The following is a 23,823-nucleotide window of genomic DNA, read 5'->3' as shown; positions in this document are numbered from 1 at the left end:
GTCTGTTGATCAGTTTTATGTAACGTGTGATTAAATCACATTGATGACGTTGCACAAGTCTAACGTCATCAATTGCAATACTCATAAAGCCTACGTCATATCCGGCCATGTTTACATGGAGTTAAGACATTTCATCCGATCACACGCTTTATATGAATTATATTTGGTGTCCCCCCCCCCCACGTTAATTCAGTAGGCCCTAAACATAAAATGGCTGACTTCTGGAGCACTGATTGAAAACCACCATGAATGAAGAAGAAGAAAAAAAAGAAGCGCCACCGTATGGTCAAACTCAACATCTTTATCAAGACATCAGCAGGAATGAACCAGCCACTTTTACTTTTACACATGACACTGTGATGGCCTGTAATCAAACAGTCTGTACAGGTTGTGTCTCATCACATGTGGGTCGAGTCATGTTATTTATCATAAGCACTTTCCCCAGTGAAGGCACTCAGACGATACTCCGGATCTTTCGCCTGTCTCCTTTTTGCAAGCTCCACCTGCAGGTGTTTTACCTTGCACAGAGAAAAAGAAAAGACAATTTTATTCCAGTAGTTTCACATCTCATCTCATTATCTCTAGCCGCTTTATCCTTCTACAGGGTCGCAGGCAAGCTGGAGCCTATCCCAGCTGACTACGGGCGAAAGGCGGGGTACACCCTGGACAAGTCGCCAGGTCATCACAGGGCTGACACATAGACACAGACAACCATTCACACTCACATTCACACCTACGGTCAATTTAGAGTCACCTGCATGTCTTTGGACTGTGGGGGAAACCGGAGCACCCGGAGGAAACCCACGCGGACATGGGGAGAACATGCAAACTCCACACAGAAAGGCCCTCGCCGGCCACGGGGCTCAAACCCGGACCTTCTTGCTGTGAGGCGACAGTATTAACCACTACACCACTGTGCCGCCCCCAGTAGTTTCTTTTCTTTTTAATTGTACATCTCTGTAACCGGGCGGCACGGTGGTGTAAGTGGTTAGCACGGTCGCCTCACAGCAGGAAGGTTCTTGGTTCGTGGCCGGCGAGGGCCTTTCTGTGTGGAGTTTGCATGTTCTTCCCATGTCTGCGTGGGTTTCCTCCGGGTGCTCCGGTTTCCCCCACAGTCCAAAGACATGCAGGTTAGGTTAATATGGGACGGCCTTGGGCTGAAGTGCCCTTGAGCGAGGCACCGAACTCCCAACTGCTCCCTGGGCGCTGTTAGCATGGCTGCCCACTGCTCTGGGTATGTGCTCATTGCTCACATGTGTGTGTGTTCACTGCTTCTTTTCTTTTCTTTCTCATCTCATTATCTCTAGCCACTTTATCCTGTTCTACAGGGTCGCAGGCAAGTTGGAGCCTATCCCAGCTGACTGTGGGCGAAAGGTGGGGTACACCCTGGACAAGTCGCCAGGTCATCACAGGGCTGGCACATAGACACAGACAACCATTCACACCTACGGTCAATTTAGAGTCACCAGTTAACCTAACCTGCATGTCTTTGGACTGTGGGGGAAACCGGAGCACCCAGAGGAAACCCACGCAGACACAGGGAGAACATGCAAACTCTGCACAGAAAGGCCCTCGTCAGCCACGGGGCTCGAACCCGAACCTTCTTGCTGTGAGGCGACAGCGCTAACCACTACACCACCGTGCCTCCCTTCTTTTCTTTCTTTCATTTCAAAATGTAGAAATAAAAACTCAAAATGCGGAGAGAGAGGTAGTTTTTCCTGTTACACTGTCAGAAATAGGGGTACAGTGGGAGTCCATTTCTGTCCCTCAAGGTACAATCTACACTAAAGTACCCCCTAGGGCTCATTATTGAACTTCAAGGTAACGATGTGTACCTTTTTAGGGTCATATGTTCCCAATCAGTATAAGACACAGAAGAAGAAGAACTTTATTCATCACACAATTGTGAAATTCCTCTTTGCATTTAACCCATCTGAAGCAGTGAACACACACACAGTACACACATACCCAGAGAAATGGGCAGCCATGCTAACAGCACCCAGGGAGCAGTTGGAGTTAGGTGTCTCGCTCAAGGGCACCTCAGCCCACAGCTGTCCCATATTAACCTAACCACATGTCTTTGGACTGTGGGGGAAACCGGAGCACCCAGAGGAAACCCACACAGACACGGGGAGAACATGCAAACTCCATACAGAAAGGCCCCCGCTGGCTGCTGGGCTTGAACCCAGAACCTTCTTGCTGTGAGGCGACCATGCTAACCACTTACACCACCCGTGTATATAAAGGGTACAAATAAGTACCTTAGATAGTACTGCCCCAGTGACAAGCCATTGTACCCTTAAACGTACAACGATGTACTTTGTTTTCTGAGAGCATACCAGCTAACAATGCACATTTCCTGATGAAAAGGAATATATACTATACTATATATACACTATAAAAGTGTGTGCACGCGCGCGCGCACGCACGCACGCACGCACACACACACACACACACACACAATAAACATATACTCATAAAAGTGACTGTGCCTTTTGTATTCAGCTTCAAAAGCATTTATACTTCCTCATATATTTAGTTGATTGTCCATACTAAAACATGTAATGGGTTTTCATGTCTGCATTTAGCCTAATTAGTGTAAATGTGAATCGGACTATGCAGATGTGGATCTTTATCATCTCATTAGTCCTTTAATTGAGTAATAGGTCTTTTCGTGTACACGAAGCACCATGATGTGCTGATATACACAGATACAGATTATTACCACTCTGATACATTTTTATGAATTGTGTTTTCATTAAACACACACACACACACACACACACACACACACACACACACACACACACACACACCACATCCATTACTTTCTGTATATACTTACATAACATCACTTTCAGTAAAATCAAAGGATTGCAAAAGACAAACCTATTGGACAATCCCTTCTTCTCTTGAAACTGTTAACGTTTTGTTTTGTTTTATTTCTGTTTTTTGACGTTTCTTAAAAGAGAATTTTTATTGCAGCCATTCTGAATTACACCCAAAGCATGACCATAAACAGTTGAATGAATCAAGCATAAATTTGTTCATACACCATTCTATGTAGTCACATCTGTGCTTGTTTCTATGCAACTTTGAAAAACGAGGGCCATTATCTGTTATCTGTTTCCCTGTCTGTGTGCCTATGTTTGAATTAAACATGAAATTCTAAGATCACTTCTTCACCTCTTCCATCTCCTGAGCCACTGCTTTTGCCTCCTCCGCAGGTGGGCCTCGGGATCTTCTGCGTCTCTGCTGCATCATCTGAACATGAGTCCTGATGTGCTGCTCAAGTTCTCGGTTTCTTGCCTCTCTTAGGGCACACACAACAGACAACAACACAAGTGAACACTGATTGCTCAACTTGGAGCGGAGGAATTACTGACATTCAGGTCAGCTAGGTCATTTCAAGTTAATTTATGTTCGAAAGCAGCCTAAATTAAAATCTACAACTGAATTAACCAATCCAAATGTGTCTGCATGCACCAGTTATAACCACTAGAGGACAGTATTGTAAATCGTTTGCTGTCCATGGTTAGACCAATGAGGACCAAGTTGAACTATGTAAGAAAAAATGGCAATGGCTGTGTTCAGCTCTGGAAATCATTTCTGCTGTAAGTTTTTACTAGAAGTCAGACTTTTCTAGTAGACACATCCCAACTGCATACAATCTGCTCTGATAAGATTTCTTGATCATCATAATTTTTCAGTGATGACGGTGTAGTCTCAGTGGCTGAGGAGCCACTACACATTATGTATTGTGAACATACAGTAGTTTTAACTAGGGATGCATTCATTCTGTTTTTTTTTTTAATTTTTGATTTAATATTAATATCAGATCTAGTATCATCTGAGGTTTCACATAGTTTTGTGACTTAAATAATTGCAAGAGCTCTTTAAAAATGGCTGAGGTCACCCTGTTTGCCAAAATTCCTGCAAGCAGCTAATTGCTTTACAAAAGTAACATTAAAATAATTATCTAAATACACAATAGTGCAAAGGACTATTCTCAACACATTCTTTCTGATGTGGTATTTAATGTTCACTATGCAATACATTGGTAGAATGGTCTACTCTATCTATGTCTGTGAAAGTTCTCAGTCATCCAGGTCATCATAAACTGCAGGTGCTAAAGAAGGCAACTGGACTTGCTTGAAGACGTTTCACCTCTCATCTGAAAGGCTTCTTCAGTTCTCTCTGACTAGTGGGGAGTTCCAGGTATTTATCCTCTAGTGGACCAAAAGCAACAAACGCAAGAACAATGTCATTCCCTACATTTCTGGACTATCTGAGAAACTCAGAAGGATCTTCTACAAACACAACATCCCTGTACACGTTAGACCCAGTAACACTCTGAGGCAGAAATTGGTCCACTCTAAGGGCAGAATACCCAGGCACAAACAGGACAACGCAATTCAATACAGTGAGAAATGCACAGACCTGTACATTGGGGAAACAAAACAACCGCTTCATAAGTGTATGGCTCAATAAAGGAGAGCCAGTTCTTCAGGCCAGGACTCTGCAGTCTATCTTCATCTCAATAACAAAGGACACTCGTTTCAGGACTGCAATGTATGCATTCTAGCCAGAGAAGACCGGTGGTTTGAAAGAGGAGTAAAAGAAGCCATCTTTGTCAACCTGGAACAACCATCACTGAACAGAGGAGGTGGTCTGAGCCCCTGTCCACACGGCAATGGATTCAGGTGACTCCGATACAATTGCTTATCGTTTAGGCCTGGCGTCCACACGGCACCGGCGTTTTGGGTGCCAAAAACGCAATCTTTTTGAGAACGGGTTCCAGAGTGGAAAGATCTGGCAACGTTGCCGTTGTGAAGTCGTCTGGATGAGTAGAACGGATTTGTTTACGATGACGTCACAACCACATGACTGTGAGTGCTTCACGCCGGGTAGAAGTGTAACGAACTCGATGCGAGTTGTCAACAAATCCTATAACTTGGTTCATGAAACGCGCTTACAAAATATTTTCACTGTGAATATTTATTGTGTAATGGTGCAAAGTGAGAGAGAGAGAGACTCTGCCCTTAGGGCAGTCAATCCTGCCAGCAAAAATAGGGAAAAAAAAGGAGCGATCTCACCTCTTCAGATGTTGGTTTAGTCCTACAATACATTCCTCAAAAAGGGCGTAGAAGAGCAAATTAATCCATCAACGTGTAGCATTCAATTTATTCCGGACCATTAAAGATGCCGCCTTCCGCATAGAATCATACGTCATCCTCGCCGCCATATTGGATAGGTCAAAGCGGAGAATAAAGATTCATGTGCTGCGTTTAACTGTACCAACAGGTTTACCGTCCAAACGAGATGACATGATTACCTTTCACAGGTGAGAAACAACAAATTAATCCATCAACGTGTAGCATTCAATTTATTCCGGACCATTAAAGACGCCGCCTTCCGCGTAGAATCATATGTCATCCTCGCCGCCATATTGGATAGGTCAAAGCGGAGAATAAAGATTAGCTGCGTTTAACTGTACCAAAAGGTTTGCCGTCCAAACGAGATCACATGGGATTACCTTTCACAGGTGAGACTGGAAAAATACTTTTCATTGTATTTGGTCATTATAATGTAATTTTACGAACAGATTTTCCTGACTTTGTGGCTAATATGAAGTCTCACGCATAATAGTTTATGCGCATGCGTCCTTACTTCTTCTATTGTTCTGGTGTCTCCGAAGGGACCGTCTTACAGCGCCCCTAGAGGTGTGGCATGTGTATTGCATCGTTTTCAGCAAGCGTTGTGTTGCCATATGGACCTGATATTTTACTGATTGTTGCCCATGTGGACGCAATATATTTTTAAATAACATCTCGTTGCCGTTGTCGTGTGGATGTAGCCTGAGACACCACTTATCAGCCACCTACAGTGCAGTCCTGGGCACACTTCCCAGAAAACTGAATACACATCCACACCAAGATTCAGCTGACTTCAAAGACTCACATGATGGCAGAGAGAGCCAATGACCCGCAGATCACCCTAACGACCTTCTCGCCTGCTAACACCCTTCACACCCAGCCTTCAGTGACCCTAACACCTACAGGATGACTGATGCCCCTTTTCCACCAAAGCAGTTCCAGGGCTGGTTCGGGGCCAGTGCTTAGTTTGGAACCGGGTTTTCTGTTTCCACTGACAAAGAACTGGCTCTGGGGCCAGAAAAAACGGTTCCAGGCTAGCACCAACTCTCTGCTGGGCCAGAGGAAAGAACCGCTTACATCAGCGGGAGGGGGGGGGGGGGGGGAGTTGTTAAGACCAACAACAATAACAAGACCGCGAAAGATCGCCATTTTTAAGCGACGAGAAGCAGCAGCTGTACAAACGTGAAGTCATCCATTATTAGGGCCCGAGCCCTATGGGCGAAGGCCCTATTGTTCTTGTAAGAGTTCACTATTATTATTCTTCTTCCGTCTTCTTCTTCTTCTTCTTCTTCTTCCGTCTTCTTCTTCTTCTTTATTTTTCTCCGCTGTTGGGCCATTTTCGGGGCGCTTGCCATGGGCGAAAACGCACGAAATTTGGCACCAGTTCCGAGAATTGCCACCGCTACTCAGAATCAGAAGCCCAAACTTGGCCGGGGATCAGGGCCTCTATAGCGCCCCCTAAGTCGTTGTGATTTTGGCCTCCCGCATTAAGGTGCCTGGGTGCCATGTAGTTTGTAGTAGTGGCTTGCCATTTGGTACGCATATGTATCTCACTAAGCCGGACAAAAATGTAATGCCAATGCATTAGCCACGCCCAACAGGAAGTGAGGTAATTTCACTTTTGTGCGAAATGCATGGCCACGAAGACGGCGCAACTCCTCCTAGACCGTTCATAGGAATGTCACCAAAATTGATACACATCATCTACAGACATGGCTGACAAAAGTTACTAAATACGTTTCACGTAGGATAAACCGTTCAGAAGTTATACGTCAATCAATTTTCGATGCAAAATTTTACATGCTTAAAAATTCATATCAAATCTTCTAATTGCTCAAAACTGCTCATACTTCACACGCAAATCTCTCATTGGGCTTCTGACATGTTACCCAATTTCTGTGATATTTCGCCACTGGGGGCGCTATTTTTGGGCAAAAATTCCAATCTTTCCTCACATTTGGTCAAACTTCACGGCCACCCTCTTACTACCTCCCGTGTCATGTATACCACATTTTGGAAATTTTCGTCCATGGGGGGCGCTGTTTTTGGCCGACGCAATTGCTCCAAAACGGGTTTTTGGTAAATAATTCCATAATGCTTTTCCTTCACACCACTACCTTGTGATAGTACGTTGCTGTTGTAGACACTTATTTTTCCAACTCATTATCGCTCATGTACAGCATAGCGCCACCTACTGACATGGGAAAAACCAAAAAATTTATTCTTCAAAAATCTATATCTCATCTTCTATTTACTCAATTGTCATCAAACTTCATACGCAAACTCTTCATAGCTCACCTGACATCTACACCAAATTTTGTGCACTTTCGCCCCTGGGGGTGCTGGTTATGGCAAAAATGATATTGCAGCTTCTGATCTGTCAAACTTGCCAAGCAAACTCTTTTCAAGACCCTTATTGGGGCGCTTGCCATGGTCGACAACGCACGAAATTTGGCTCCTTTTTCTTAGACTGCCACCGCTACTGAGAACCAGCAGCCCAGATCCCGGCGGGCCTCAGGGCCTCTATAGCGCCCCCTAACTCGTTGTGATTTTGGCCTCCCGCATTAAGGTGCCTGGTTGCCATGTAGTTTGTAGTAGTGGCATGCCATTTGGTACGCATATGTATCTCACTAAGCCGGACAAAAATGTAATGCCAATGCGTTAGCCACGCCCAACAGGAAGTGAGGTAATTTCACTTTTGTGCGAAATGCATGGCCACGAACACGGCGCAACTCCTCCTAGACCGTTCATAGGAATGTCACCAAAATTGATACTCATGATCTACAGACATGGCTGACAAAAGTTTCTAAATACGTTTCACGTAGCATAAACCGTTCAGAAGTTATACGTCAATCAATTTTCACTGCAAAATTTTACATGCTTAAAAATTCATAACAAATCTTCTACTTGCTCAAAACTGCTCATACTTCACACGCAAATCAATCATTGGGCTTCTGACATGTTACCCAATTTCTGTGATATTTTGCCACTGGGGGCGCTATTTTTGGGCAAAAAATCCAATCTTTCCTCAAATTTGGTCAAACTTCACGGCCACCCTCTTACTACCTCTCATGTCATTTATACCACATTTTGGGAATTTTCGTCCATGGGGGGCGCTGTTTTTGGCCGACGCAATTGCTCCAACACGGGTTTTTGGTAAATAATTCCATAATGCTTTTCCTTCACACCACTACCTTGTGGTAATGTCTCTTGCCGAAGAAGCTGTGGAAGGTATTTCGCGGGGACGCATGCCCCCGCCCCCCTTGGCCGCTGGCGCGAGGGCCCGTCGAGGCCGCTTGTTAGGGCCCGAGCCCTATGGGCGAAGGCCCTATTGTTCTTGTAAGAGTTCACTATTATTATTCTTCTTCCGTCTTCTTCTTCTTCTTCTTCTTCCGTCTTCTTCTTCTTCTTTATTTTTCTCCGCTGTTGGGCCATTTTCGGGGCACTTGCCATGGGCGAAAACGCGCGAAATTTGGCGCCACTTCCGAGAATTGCCACCGCTACTCAGAACCAAAAGCCCACACTTGGCCGGGGCTCAGGGCCTCTATAGCGCCCCCTAAGTCGTTGTGATTTTGGCATCCCGCATTAAGGTGCCTGGTTGCCATATAGTTTGTAGTAGTGGCATGCCATTTGGTATGCATATGTATCTCACTAAGCCGGACAAAAATGTAATGCCAATGCATTAGCCACGCCCAACAGGAAGTGAGGTAATTTCACTTTTGTGCGAAATGCATGGCCACGAAGACGGCGCAACTCCTCCTAGACCGTTCATAGGAATGTCACCAAAATTGATACACATCATCTACAGACATGGCTGACAAAAGTTACTAAATACGTTTCACGTAGGATAAACCGTTCAGAAGTTATACGTCAATCAATTTTCACTTCAAAATTTTACATGCTTAAAAATTCATTACAAATCTTCTAATTGCTCAACACTGCTCATACTTCACACGCTAATCACTCATTGGGCTTCTGACATGTTACCCAATTTCTGTGATATTTCGCCACTGGGGGCGCTATTTTTGGGCAAAAATTCCAATCTTTCCTCAAATTTGGTCAAACTTCACGGCCACCCTCTTTCTACCTCCCATGTCATGTATACCACATTTTGGGAATTTTCGTCCATGGGGGGCGCTGTTTTTGGCCGACGCAATTTCTCCAAAACGGGTTTTTGGTAAATAATTCCATAATGCTTTTCGTTCACACCACTACCTTGTGATAGTGCGTTGCTGTTGTGGACACTTATTTTTCCATCTCATAATCACTCATGTACAGCATAGCGCCACCTACTGACATGGGAAAAACCAAAAAATTTATTCTTCAAAAATCTATATCTCATCTTCTGTTTACTCAATTGTCATCAAACTTCATACGCGAACTCTTCATAGCTCACCTGACATGTACGCCAAAGTTTGTGCACTTTCGCCCCTGGGGGTGCTGGTTATGGCAGAAATGATATTGCAGCTTCTGATTTGTCAATCTTGGCAAGCAAACTCTTTACAAGACCCTTTTTGGGGCGCTTGCCATGGTCGACATCGCACTAAATTTGGCTCCTTTTTCTTAGACTCCCACCGCTACTGAGAACCAGAAGCCCAGATCCAGGCGGGCCTCAGGGCCTCTATAGCGCCCCCTAACTCATTGTGATTTTGGCCTCCCGCATTAAGGTGCCTGGTTGCCATGTAGTTTGTAGTAGTGGCATGCCATTTGGTACGCATATGTATCTCACTAAGCCGGACAAAAATGTAATGCCAATGCATTAGCCACGCCCAACAGGAAGTGAGGTAATTTCACTTTTGTGCGAAATGCATGGCGACGAAGACGGCGCAACTCCTCCTAGACCGTTCATAGGAATGTCACCAAAATTGATACACATCATCTACAGACACGGCTGACAAAAGTTCCTAAATACGTTTCACGTAGAATAAACCGTTCAGAAGTTATACGTCAATCAATTTTCAATGCAAAATTTTACATGCTTAAAAATTCATAACATATCTTCAAATTGCTCAAAACTGCTCATACTTCACACGCAAATCACTCATTGGGCATCTGACATGTTACCCAATTTCTGTGATATTTCGCCACTGGGGGCGCTATTTTTGGGCAAAAAATCCAATCTTTCCTCAAGTTTGGTCAAACTTCACGGCCACCCTCTTACTACCTCCCATGTCATGTTCACCACATTTTGGGAATTTTCGTCCATGGGGGGCGCTGTTTTTGGCCAACACAATTGCTCCGAAACAGGTTTTTGGTAAATAATTCCATAATGCTTCTCCTTCACACCACTACCTTCTGATAGTACGTTGCTGTTGTAGACACTTATTTTTCCAACTCATAATCGCTCATGTGCAGCATTGCGCCACCTACTGACATGGGAGAAACCAAAAAATTTATTCTTCAAAAATCAATATCTCATCTTCTATTTTCTCAATCTTGATCAAACTTGATAGGCACACTCTTAACAGGTCACCTGACATATGTGCCAAATTTTGTGAACTTTTGCCACTGGGGGCGCTGTTTTCAGGCAACAATTTATATCTCGGCTTCTGATTGGTCAAACTTGATCAAACTTTACAAAACAACTCTTCATAGGTCCCTTGACATGTATACCAAATTTGGTGAACTTTCTCCACTGGGGGCGCTCATTGCGCTGTAGCAGTTGCAGGAGAGGTGTTTACAATCATGAGGCACCAGGAGTATGTTGTTTTGGTTGCCTTAAACACACATGACTTGTGGACCACTGGGGGCGCTCATTGTGCTGTAGCAGTTGCAGGAGAGGTGTTTACAATCATGAGGCACCAGGAGTATGTTGTTTTGGTTGCCTTAAAAACACATGACTTGTGGGGAATGGGTAGGCAGTCGGGAGCAAGTGTTGTAGCGTTACATACAGACTAATAGATGTCTAACAGAAGACAATCCTATGTAGCTATAGCTTGGTGACTGATGAGGTAAATACATTAATTTGGTTGGGAGGCCATGGCATAAAATGTTCTGTCCATGACAACATCTCAGCGCACCGTGTACTCTGTGTCCAATTCTGTGCTTTGTCACCATTGTGGGAGTAATGTCTCTTGCCAAAGAAGCTGTGGAAGGTATTTCGCGGGGACGCATGCCCCCGCCCCCCTTGGCCGCTGGCGCGAGGGCCCGTCGAGGCCGCTTGCGGCTTTAATTATTATTGTTGTTGCTGCTGCTGCTTCTTCCGTGTTGTTTTTGCTTTGATATTCGCGCCAAGGTTTATGTAAATGTAGCGCCATAACTGACGTATACAGCGACGTAATGACGTAGACAGCGACGTAATGACGTGGCTCCGCTTAGCACCGCAAGCTATAGAAAAGCAAACTGATTCTCAGCTGGCTCGCAAGTTGAACGAGTTGTGAACCAGCACCAGCACTGGCCCCGAACCAGCCCTGGAACTGATTTGGTGGAAAAGGGGTATGAGAGGGTCAAGGACCCACGTAACCTCAGCGACTCTCCTTAGGGTTGCTTTTGGTCCACTAGAGGATAAATACCTGGAACTCCCCACTAGTCAGACAGAACTGAAGAAGCCTTTCGGATGAGAGGTGAAACGTCTTCAAGGATTTCAAGCAAGTCCAGTTGCCTTCTTTAGCACCTATGGTTTACTCTATCGCACACTAGCATACGAAATACATCCTTAGTACCTGGCCTCCTCTATTTCCTTGCATGTTCTTAATGATGACTGTTGAGTGTTATGGGCTTCGCTGTGTGAATCATTATTCAGAGCCTCGCCAGTGTTGTTTGGATTACTGGAGGAGTTAGGAGCATTCTTCAAACACTACACAAACAAGCAGCAGTTTTATTTCATTCTTTTCTTTTTTATACTCAAACAATACTCATTAACAACCAAAAATCATTTGGAGAGAAAAGTAAAAGAATTACAGTAAATCAGTCAAATTCGAGACGGTAAATACTCCTTATAATACAGGATTTGTCCAGCTATATGCACAAAGATAAGGCATTCGAGGTGATTCGCAGTCAGTTTATGAGGTCTTTGAGTTTCCTGTGAGTAGGGTTTGGCTGCTTGTACTTAAATGGATCCCAATATTTTGCCATTTTCCCAGATCCACACAAACACGATCCAAATAATCAGCTATTTTTGTGTGAGAAAATCAGCTGAACAGAGGCTACATCGGGATGTCTGACTGCTGGAGGAAAACTGACTCTGAATTCTTGGCAGCTAACTCTGACTATCGGCGACAGAGCTACATTGACAAGTACTGCGACATTATCTTTTTCAGAGTCTTTGCAGAGAAAATAAAAAGGGCACTGCAAACAGTGCTTTGTTACACCTTGTAGTAAAAGTGCATCTTTAATTTTAGCTGAAGATTGGCTGTAGGAGACACCATTTATTGTCCTTCTGTAACTTATAGTACGATATCAGAAAAGAACAGTCTACCTCTTCTTTCTGATGACTCTCACTCCTGTCCTGCTTGTGTTCCAGTATTTTCCTCTCCTGCATGATCTTGGCCTGGTTTCTCCACTCCTGCAACAGTTCTTCATTTCTGACACACACACACCCCAGAGAGGTGAGAAGTTATTTATATAACTGTAAGAAAAGCTATTTTTTATTATTTAAAATGTAATTAATCATACTGCTATTATTAGTATCACCAATCATGTGTTATATATATATATATATATATATATATATATATATATATATATATATATATATATATATATATATATATATATAAAAGAGTTTTAAGTTACAGTTTTATTTTGCTGCAGTGTTTCTTTAAATATCCCCAAACAGCTTTGGGAGGCACTCTTTGTTTCGATTCATGAAATCTATCATTATATAGTCCTGCTTTTTTAAAAACTGCTACAGATTACTCAAGTAACATCAGATGAATCAATGTTATTAGCTAAAAGCTCTCTGTCTGCCAAAATGAGATGCATCAAGGGCTTGGGCTTAAGTCACCACTGGACTGAAACCAGCTCTCATTCGTCAGTAACATCACTGTGTCTGGAGCACGAGTCGATTCTACTTAAGTTGCAGTATGCAAACTTGAATTTGATATGGAATCTTTCTTGTGTAACTTATTCTTCATAATTGTTACCAAGCAATTGTTTAGAGATGGATTTTGTGATAGGTTTATATAACAGTAATCATATCATCCATCCATCCATCCATTATCTGTAGCTGCTTATCCTGTACAGGGTTGTGGGCAAGCTGGAGCCTATCCCAGCTGACACATAGAAACAAACAACCATTCACACTCACACCTACGGTCAATTTAGAGTCACCAGTTAACCTAACCTGCATGTCTTTGGACTGTAGGGAAACTGGAGCACACGGAGGAAACCCACGCGGACACGGGGAGAACATGCAAACTCCACACAGAAAGGCCTTCATTGGCCACTGGGCTCAAACCCAGGACCTTCTTGCTGTGAGGCGACAGTGCTAACCACTACACCACCGTGCCGCCAGTAATCATATAATTTTAAACATATTCTACATACATTGTGATTCACATTATTGCCATATAATTGATTTGTTAATTCTTTGTTTTGGATTCTTGTGTATATTTATCTTGTTCTGCCCCCCCAGATGGAATAAACCTGTTTGGCTCTGTCCCTTTTCTTTAAAGTGCTAGTCTTATGAAAATGACATCACCCCTGGTGATGACATCATACTTCATAAAACTAGACATGTTAAATAGTTTACTGTCCAAATTGTATTTTAATACGAGACCGGAAACATGTTCTATTTAGCTGATAAAGTTTGACTCTTTGAGTCCGCCATTACATGAATGCGTTCCTGGTAAGTTATTGTTAATTCAAAGGAAGCGACATCATACGCACAATGCTTGAAAGTTCGCGGCATTTCTGGCTTTGTCTGCTTTGCAAAATATAGCACGTGTTTAACTATTTTTTTATTCCAAAACAAAATTAAAACCAAAGCATGTCTCCTGAGAGGTGTGTCGTTCAAGGCTGTTCGAGTGTAGCTGATAAAAAAAGCGGAATTTCGATCCATTATAGCCCAAAGTCAGCAGGACACTTTCGGAATGAATGGGTTCAATTTGTACAGACAAAGAGAGGTAACTTCAAGCTGACAGGACGGTTTGGTGTCTGCTCCATACATTTTGAAAAAGATAAATTTGTGAGGCAAATTCACATAGAAGGATTTGAGCAACGTGTGGTACGCAGAGTAGTTCCTACGATCTGGAAACAGAAGTCAGAAGCGCCATCCCAAAGAGCTCACCACATAGGAAGTGTCAAGCTTGTGTTAAGCCTGTTGCTTGAATTTATTAGTTCTCCTTAGTCAGATCAATAATGTTCTAAAGTAGTTTCTATATGGCCAAATATAATACTTAGATAGACGACAGACAATTACTGATCTAAAAGCAAACCCAAACATGCTTACTCTGAGTCACTTCTTCGTCCTTGTTGTCATAATGTTGTGTAAAGAGCTTTACAAAGAAGCCAGTGGCGCATATGACATCACACATGTAGCGCTGCTGACCAATAAATCGCTGCGATCTAATGGCGGACAAGCTTTTAATGATTTTTGGAACAGAATTCAAAAATGCAAAAAAAATTCCTTTTTGAACCAGTGCTATATTTATCGGTGAACTTTATAACCTATTTGAGCATATCACACACAGAAAACCCAGGATTTTATGATGTCATTTTCATAAGACTAGCACTTTAAATGTCACTAAGAGGGGCTTGGATCAGTTGACTGTAAGGGGAAGAGTTTATTTATTTATTTATTTTTGCAATTGTAATTTACTTCATAGGCTCTTAGAGGGCTTTAAAAATGACAAACAGCTCCTTTAAAGTGAAGGAATACTTTGAACCATACTTACTTCCTTTTTTGTTCTAGTGAGGCTTGTTTCTCATTCAACTCCCTCATGGCAGCCAATCTTCTCTCCTCTGATCTCTTCCAGTTCTGCACATCAGATGGAGGAAGCTCTGGAAACATTCCTCTTGTTAACTCTTTGTCCCTGTGAGAGAGCCATTAAATATATTACAGACTTACTTTAGTGTCATTCAGTATAGTGGTTTACTTTCCACACATTTTTCTGATATTCTGATTTATTAAATCAAAGACCTGCCTTTTCATGAAACTTTCAAATAACATACATTCATCTACGGTATATACAGTACAGTGCATAAGTCTTAGGCACATGTAAAGAAAAGCTGGAGAACAAAAATAGCATAAAAATAATGAAATGAAATGTTTCAACATTAAAAAAATACTATAAACAGCAGTAAGCCATAATAAATGAGACAAAGTCAATATTTGGTGTGAAACGACCCTTTGCTTTAAAAAATAGTAGTCTCAGGTACAGTGAGTGCAGTTTTATAAGGAAATGAGCTGTAGGTTTTACTGAGCATCTTATAGAACCAGCCACAGTTCTTCTGGACACTTTGACTGCCTACACTTGCTTCTTAATTTTTCAGCAAAACCCAATAGCCTTCATGATATTTTCTTTTTTAATTTGAAAAGTGTTGTCTTATGGAATATGCTGTTCGGATACAAACATTTTTTTTCTGTAACATTTAATTTTTCTGCTGTAAAACAAATGTTTGGAACTCTAAAATTTTTTTTGTACAAACTCAATAATGGAGAAGTCTCATCTCATCTCATCATCTCTAGCCGCTTTATCCTTCTACAGGGTCGCAGGCAAGCTGGAGCCTATCCCAGCTGACTACGGGCAAAAGGCGGGGTACACCCTGGACAAGTCGCCAAGTCATCACAGGGCTGACACATAGACACAGACAACCATTCACACTCACATTCACACCTACGGTCAATTTAGAGTCACCAGTTAACCTAACCTGCATGTCTTTGGACTGTGGGGGAAACCGGAGCACCCGGAGGAAACCCACGCGGACACGGGGAGAACATGCAAACTCTGCACAGAAAGGCCCTAGCCGGCCACGGGGCTCGAACCCGGACCTTCTTGCTGTGAGGCGACAGCGCTAACCACTACACCACCGTGCCGCCCTAATGGAGAAGTCATAAAATAGAAATCTATAACAAAGTATGTATGAAAAAAAAGGTGCCTAAGACTTTTGCACAATACTATATATATATATATATATATATATATATATATATATATATATATATATATAAAATTAACAGTTCATCTCATCTCATTATCTCTAGCCGCTTTATCCTGTTCTACAGGGTCGCAGGTAAGCTGGAGCCTATCCCAGCTGACTGCGGGGCGAAAGGCGGGGTACACCCTGGACAAGTCACCAGGTCATCACAGGGCTGACACACAGACACAGACAACCATTCACACTCACATTCACACCTACGGTCAATTTAGAGTCACCAGTTAACCTAACCTGCATGTCTTTGGACTGTGGGGGAAACCGGAGCACCCGGAGGAAACCCACACGGACACGGGGAGAACATGCAAACTCCGCACAGAAAGGCCCTCGCCGGCCACGAACCCGGACCTTCTTGCTGTGAGGCGACAGCGCTAACCGCTACACCACCGTGCCGCCCCTAATGATAATTCTTGAAAAATAAAAAAAAAATTGTGTTCTTACAAATACTTTTATTCCATATTTTGTTGCTTTTTTATTTTTTAGGGTTTTATTTTTGAGTAGAGTTTTTATTTCATCCTCGGTTGGTTCAGCAACACACTCTGCCATTTTGTTTTTCTCTACTCACAGTATATGAGCTGATAGCCTAGTAGTAGAGTAGCTAATCAGAGCATGCGATCGCTCATATCCAGTATATATACCTCTTGATGGATGGGGGACGAGTTCTGTGAGATCTGGTGCCCTCTGCTGCCCCTAGGTGGTGTTGCGGTAAAATGACCAGCGTGGTGTGCCCAAGATCTGCCCTGTCCATCTGGATCATTTGCTGCCTGAGCTCCTTGAAATGCTGGACCTCATTGTCGTCCACTTCAGACAGATCCAGGCTGGACTGGAGAATCTCGGACAGCGGCAATTTCTCCACAGCAGGCATATCTAAAGTTGGGGACCGGCAGGAGTGAGTTTTTATATGCAAATGAGACATCCTGACTGCTAAGGTCAAAGAAGAGCATAAACCTGTTTGCTGTAGCTAAAACGTGAAGTGAAAGGCAATCTATTGTACTGTTACTCTATCAGGAATTCATTACAGCAAACAAGTGAACAAGATGACATACAGAAATATAACATGAAACCCTGATATCGAGATGCAGAAAGCTGTAAATCAATTACATTTACAGTATAACAGCATCACACATTTCTGGACAAACAAGCAATTTTTAAACCAAACTGATTTCAAAATGTTTTCTCTGTAACATAGTTTAGGAGTGTATTTAGCACGTCCAGCCCCAGAGACTGATGCAGGGCAGTGCCAGAGGTTATCCATCATTTTCATCCAGCTAAAAATATTACAGGGTTGCACTGTGCCATGAGCCAGTTGAGCCACACGCGTCGTCTCCAAGGGAACAGAAGTCACACTGCTGAAGCAGAACCAGGGCAGGAAGCTATTTTTGAAGCAGGCCATACTTTTTATGCAAAGCCACAGATGGTGAGGGATAACACAGACACACATACACACACTCAGACACACACACACACACATTTATATACATAAACATATGCAAGCACACACAAACATACATACACACAGGTAAGGAAATGCTAGCATTGATTTGGCTGGTGTACAGACCCATGTGTGCGCTGTGCACGCTGAGGGGCCACTGAGCCACGGCTGTGCGGCGCAGGAACTGCAAGATGTGTGTGAGACCCTGCTGCAGCACTTCCTGTGGCGGGAACGAGACAGGACAGTTCCTCAGGCTCAAAGCTCGTAGTGTGATCATGTTACCTGCCAGGAAAAAACAGCAAGGAAGGAGCAATTTAATTCCAGACGGTCTCAGGACCAGTCGAGAAGTTAATTGACAACTTATTTAGGAAGAAGCTTTTATATGATATGTGTGCTGCTCTTGTGAAGCATGACCATTTTGTAGACATTATTTCTGGTCAGTGAAGTTCTAAAGGGAGTAGGACATGATAGACCCAGGCACCAACTTTCCCGCAATGAGGAAGCTGTTGATTTTCTTTCGGGCTGAATAACAGTTTTAATAGCGGTCATGAATTGTGAATTCTCTCAACAACTATTCTCTGTTTGTACAATTTATTTGGTAGTACAGTGGTGCTTGAAAGTTTGTGAACCCTTAAGAATTTTCTATATTTCTGCATAAATATGACCTAAAACATCATCAGGTTTTCACAAGTCCTAAAAGTAGATAAAGAGAACCCAGTTAAACAAATGAGACAAAAATATTATACTTGGTCATTTATTTAGTGAGGAAAATGATCCAATATTGCATATCTGTGATTGGCAAAAGTATGTGAACCTTTGCTTTCAGTATCTGGTGTGACCCCCTTGTACAGCAATAACTGCAACTAAATGTTTCCGGTAACTGTTGATTAGTCCTGCACACTGGCTTGGAGGAATTTTAGCCCATTCCTCCATACAGAACAGCTTCAACTCTGGGATGTTGGTGGGTTTCCTCACATTAACTGCTCGCTTCAGGTCCTTCCACAACATTTCGATTGGATTAAGGTCAGGACTTTGACTTGGCCATTCCAAAACATTAACTTTATTCTTCTTTAACCATTCTTTGGTAGAACGACTTGTGTGCTTAGGGTCGTTGTCTTGCTGCATGACCCACCTTCTCTTGAGATTCAGTTCATGGACAGATGTCCTGACATTTTCCTTTAGAATTCACTGGTATAATTCAGAATTCATTGTTCCATCAATGATGGCAAGCCGTCCTGGCCCAGATGCAGCAAAACAGGCCCAAACCATGATACTACCACCACCATGTTTCACAGATGGGATAAGGTTCTTATGCTGGAATGTAGTGTTTTCCTTTCTCCAAACATAACACTTTTCATTTAAACCAAAAAGTTCTATTTTGGTCTCATCCATTCACAAAACATTTTTCCAGTAGCCTTCTGGCTTGTCCACGTGATCTTTAGCAAACTGCAGACAAGCAGCAATGTTCTTTTTGGAGAGCAGTGGCTTTCTCCTTGCAACCCTGCCATGCACACCATTGTTGTTCAGTGTTCTCCTGATGGTGGACTCATGAACATTAACATTAGCCAATGTGAGAGAGGCCTTCAGTTGCTTAGAAGTTACCCTGGGGTCCTTTGTCACCTTGCTGACTATTACGCGCCTTGCTCTTGGAGTGATCTTTGTTGGTCGACCACTCCTGGGGAGGGTAACAATTGTCTTGAATTTCCTCCATTTGTACACAATCTGTCTGACTGTGGATTGGTGGAGTCCAAACTCTTTACAGATGGTTTTGTAACCTTTTCCAGCCTGATGAGTATCAACAACGCTTTTTCTGAAGTCCTCAGAAATCTCCTTTGTTCGTGCCATGATACACTTCCACAAACATGTGTTGTGAAGATCAGACTTTGATAGATCCCTGTTCTTTAAATAAAACAGGGTGCCCACTCACACATGATTGTCATCCCATTGATTGAAACACCTGACTCTAATTTCACCTTCAAATTAACTGCTAATCCTATAGGTTCACATACTTTTGCCACTCACAGATATGTAATATTGGATCATTTTCCTCAATACATAAATGACCAAGTATAATATTTTTGTCTCATTTGTTTAACTGGATTCTCTTTATCTACTTTTAGGACTTGTGTGAAAATCTGATGATGTTTTAGGTCATATTTATACAGAAATATAGAAAATTCTAAAGGGTTCACAAACTTTCAAGCACCACTGTAGGCACTCAGAGTGTGTAGGAAGAAATCCTCCTGTTGTGGCATAAAAGGCTGTGCACTAGCATTTAACAAATTATAAAATGTATTCAATAGCCAGGACTCCAGTGTTGCCATTTATAATCTAATCATAATATAATGCAATCTTAATCATTTGGTCCACTGCTGAGGGGGGAAAAAAAACAGATTACCTTGAGAAAGGAAAGTCATCGTACCATGTGCTCTTAGAACATACCTAACTCTACTGGAAGTTCTGTAATAGGGTTCCCCTCCAGCAGCAATGTTTTCAAGCGTCTATAGAGAATAAAAGAACAATAGAATGACTGTAGAATAAACACATTCAAGGTTTCTCCAGTCAGTACTAATTCAGGTATGCTAAGTGGTGCATACAAGCTGTTTTTGTTGTACCTGTGGTGACCGATATCAGCAGGTAGACACGTGAGCTGGTTATTTCTCAGATCCAGCCAAAGCAAATGTGGCAGACTGCTGAACAGATTGTCTGGGAGACTGGATAACTCATTTCCTTCAAGATACAAATTCTTGAACGGAAGTGAAAAAGAAAGAGAACAGTGCAATACCATGGTAAGTTCATGGAGCTCTCTAGCAGGGGTGTCAAACTCATTCTTGGTTATGGCCCATGTTGGATCATGTCGTCTTATGTCAACTGGGCCAACCAAGAATATCAGCTTAGACCAATAACCAGGGATCAACCTTGTATCAAAGCCCAACTGCCTTTAAAGGTAAAGAAAAATCAATATAAGCTTTCATACTGTGGGTATCCAAATCATCTTACCTACTGTACAGTTGACAAATGTTTTAAAGAGGATTATTTGTGATTTTTTTTTTTGAAACCCAGTGTAACAGCACCACTAGTGGTTGTACAAAAAAAAGACACAGAATAATATGAAGCAAGGCTGTGGGCTAACTGAAACAAGCCCAGTGCTGTTGGGTCATACAGCCAATCAGTGATTACACAGCATAACACCTCCCCCCCCCAATTTTTAACTTTTAAATTATACATGAGTGATATATATAATTCACTGTGCCCCCCCCCAAAAAAAATACCACAATTTGCGACTGCCAATAACATATTATTATCCATCCATCCATCCATCCATCCATCCATAACTGCTTATCCATTGCAGGGTCGCGGGCAAGCTGGAGCCTACCTCAGCTGACTATGGGTGAGAGGCGGGGTACACCCTGGACAAGTCACCAGATCATCACAGGGCTGACACATAGAGACAAACAACCATTCACACTCACACCTACGGTCAATTTCAAACCACCAATTAGCCTAACCTGCATGTCTTTGGACTGTGGGGGAAACTGGAGCACCCGGAGGAAACCCACGCAGACACGGAGAGAACATGCAAACTCCACACAGAAAGGCCCCCATCGGCCACTGGGCTTGAACCCAGAACCTTCTTGCTGTGAGGCGACAATGCTAACTAATGCACCACCATGCCGCCTAACATATTATTATCTTCTCTTAAATGTGTTCATTTATCAGGATTTACATTCTGCACACACAACCTGATATAGTTTGTGAACATACACCGATCAGACATAACATTATGACCACTGACAAGTGAAGTGAATAACATTTATTATTCTATCCACATTCACTGGATATAAGCAATCGCACGCTCTGATTGGCTACTCTACTATAAGGCTATCAGTTCATATACCATGAGTAGAGAAAAACAAAATGGCAGAGCGTGTTGCTGAACGAACCAAGGACGAAATAAAAAGTCTACTCGAAAACAAAACCCAAAAAAAGTACAAAAAAAGCAAGAAAATAAAAGTATTTGATGGTAAGAATGTATCTTTCTTATTTTTCAAGAATTATTATTATAGCATTTTTCACTGATTTTGTCTGACATTTTGTATAAAGTTTTTATTTATCGAATTTGTAAAAAATAAAAATAAAAATGCTCTGTTTCTCAAAATCCAGTGACCGTGGATAGAATAAAACAGTTATTCCACTCAGTCTCATTGTACATGGCTTATAGCCGACTTGGCGCTACAGGCCTCATTGGCTATCAGCTCATGTATGACTCGATTTCGTGGAGTTCAACAATAAATGGAGGATATACAAAAAAAAAGATTCTACTTTTTTCACATTTTCACTATATATATATATATATATATATATATATATATATATATATATATATATACCCCTAACCAATAAATTAGTTATTGTGGAACAAGACACATGACACGGTGGTGTAGTGGTTAGCACTGTCGCCTCACAGCAAGAAGGTCCTGGCTTCAAGCCCAGTGGTGGACAAGGGCCTTTCTGTGTGGAGTTTGCATGTTCTCCCCGTGTCTGTGTGGGTTTCCTCTGTGTGCTCCGGTTTCCCCCACAGTCCAAAGACATGCAGGTTAGGCTAATTGGTGGCTCTAAATTGACTGTGAGTGTGAATGGTGGTTTGTTTCTGTGTGTCAGCCCTGTGATGACCTGGTGACTTGTCCAGGGTGTACCCCACTTCTCACCCATAATCAGCTGGGATAGGCTCCAGCTTGCCTGCCACCCTGTACAGGATAAATGGCTACAGCTAATGTACAGAATGGTACATTCTGTCAGTAGTTAAACTTTCAATTCAAGGACAGTCCACAAAATGATTTTAATTTAAAAATCAGTCACTCACTCACTTCTTCCAGCTTGTCCCACTTATGTGTGTGGGGTTGCTGTCATGTGGCACCCTATTGATCCATATGTCATATTACTCGAAGCATAGTTTTACACTGGATGCCCTTCCTGCCACAACCCTCCCATTTCCAGGCTTGGGAAACAACCATTCACACCTATGGACAATTTAGAGTAGCCAGTTAACCTAACCTGCATGTCTTTGGACTGTGGGGGAAACCAGAGCACCAGGAGGAAACCCACACAGACACGGGGAGAACATGCAAACTCCACACAGAAAGGCCCCAATCGGCCACTGGGCTTGAACCCAGAACCTTCTTGCTGTGACGCGACAGTGCTAAGCACTACACCACCGTGCCGCCATATTTGTACAAGATGATAGCTGAAACTGGAATAAATGGGATAGAAGCCCTATTATTTGTAGTCCTGGAGGTACGGCAAAAGTTTTTTGAGTTATTATATGGGCAGAACCCAGGGGGGTTGTTGGACAAAATTAAAGCCAGCTGAAAAGACAGTACAACTAACCACTACACCACCGTGCCACCCACAAAACAAGTTTAATTTAAACCATGGGTTCTAAATTAATTTGCTTTGTGATCCTGACCCGCAGGTACATGTCTGACACCCCTGCCCTATAGACTGATTCTAACTGTACTCTCAATGTATAAACCCAAAGGCACTACATGCTCCTGATTAAATCAGTGTAATTCATAACACAATGCTGTGTCCTTGTGCATACCTTGAGAGAGGTGTCCTTGCACACATAGTCTGGTATGACCTTCAGCTTCTGTCTGCTTAAATAAAGGATGTCGGATGAGTCATGATTCATATGATGCGCTGAAGAACCATTACTTCGCCGTGCAGATCTTTGCCTTGGACATTTCATCGCATTCTCACTGCAGTCAAGACTCAAGTGCAGAGCCCTCAGATCCTCTTCCAGAGCTGTCATTATTTATCATTAAATGTGCTACCTTTCCATGCCCAAGCTGATGTTAATGATACAGCTTTGCAGAGGAGTAAATTGTGGTTATTTACTATACAAGGCACTTTGGACAAGAATTTTGCAAGTTAGCCAAGCTAGTTCAATAATTAGCCTAGCAACTTATTACTGTATGTTTTGCTGTATATATAATAATAAGGTTCTGTTCTTCTGATTCTAACTAAGCGCTTTATATAATTATAGGGAGTTTATAGTCACCATTCAAACCTTAAATCCGCACGTAAAAGCCCAAAGCCAGTTTTCACATTCATTCCTTTTCAGAATGCGCGTTTCCT

General features: G+C 42.5%; 1 protein-coding gene across 2 annotated transcripts; it reads right to left on the bottom strand.

The window, feature by feature from the left end:
• Positions 1–281: 281 nt before the first annotated feature.
• LOC132889573 (leucine-rich repeat-containing protein 27-like) lies at positions 282–23,823 on the bottom strand. 2 transcript variants are annotated; one of them, XM_060926224.1, is made up of 11 exons: positions 23,756–23,823; positions 23,288–23,339; positions 20,301–20,431; positions 20,128–20,186; positions 17,812–17,967; positions 16,892–17,120; positions 14,993–15,130; positions 12,574–12,679; positions 11,819–11,952; positions 3,187–3,313; positions 282–518 (listed from the first exon to the last, which is right to left on the bottom strand). In XM_060926224.1, the coding sequence occupies exons 1-11, from the start codon at positions 23,797–23,799 to the stop codon at positions 420–422; spliced, it is 1,275 nt and encodes a 424-aa protein (XP_060782207.1). In that variant the 5' UTR covers positions 23,800–23,823; the 3' UTR covers positions 282–419. The 2 variants fall into 2 exon arrangements, with proteins under 2 accessions (XP_060782207.1, XP_060782206.1); XM_060926223.1 differs by having other exon boundaries at positions 23,288–23,594; positions 23,756–23,793.

Source organism: Neoarius graeffei, chromosome 7, assembly GCF_027579695.1.
Source record: "Neoarius graeffei isolate fNeoGra1 chromosome 7, fNeoGra1.pri, whole genome shotgun sequence".
NCBI classification, from domain to species: domain Eukaryota; kingdom Metazoa; phylum Chordata; class Actinopteri; order Siluriformes; family Ariidae; genus Neoarius; species Neoarius graeffei.
This window is presented reverse-complemented; position numbering and strand designations above follow the sequence as displayed.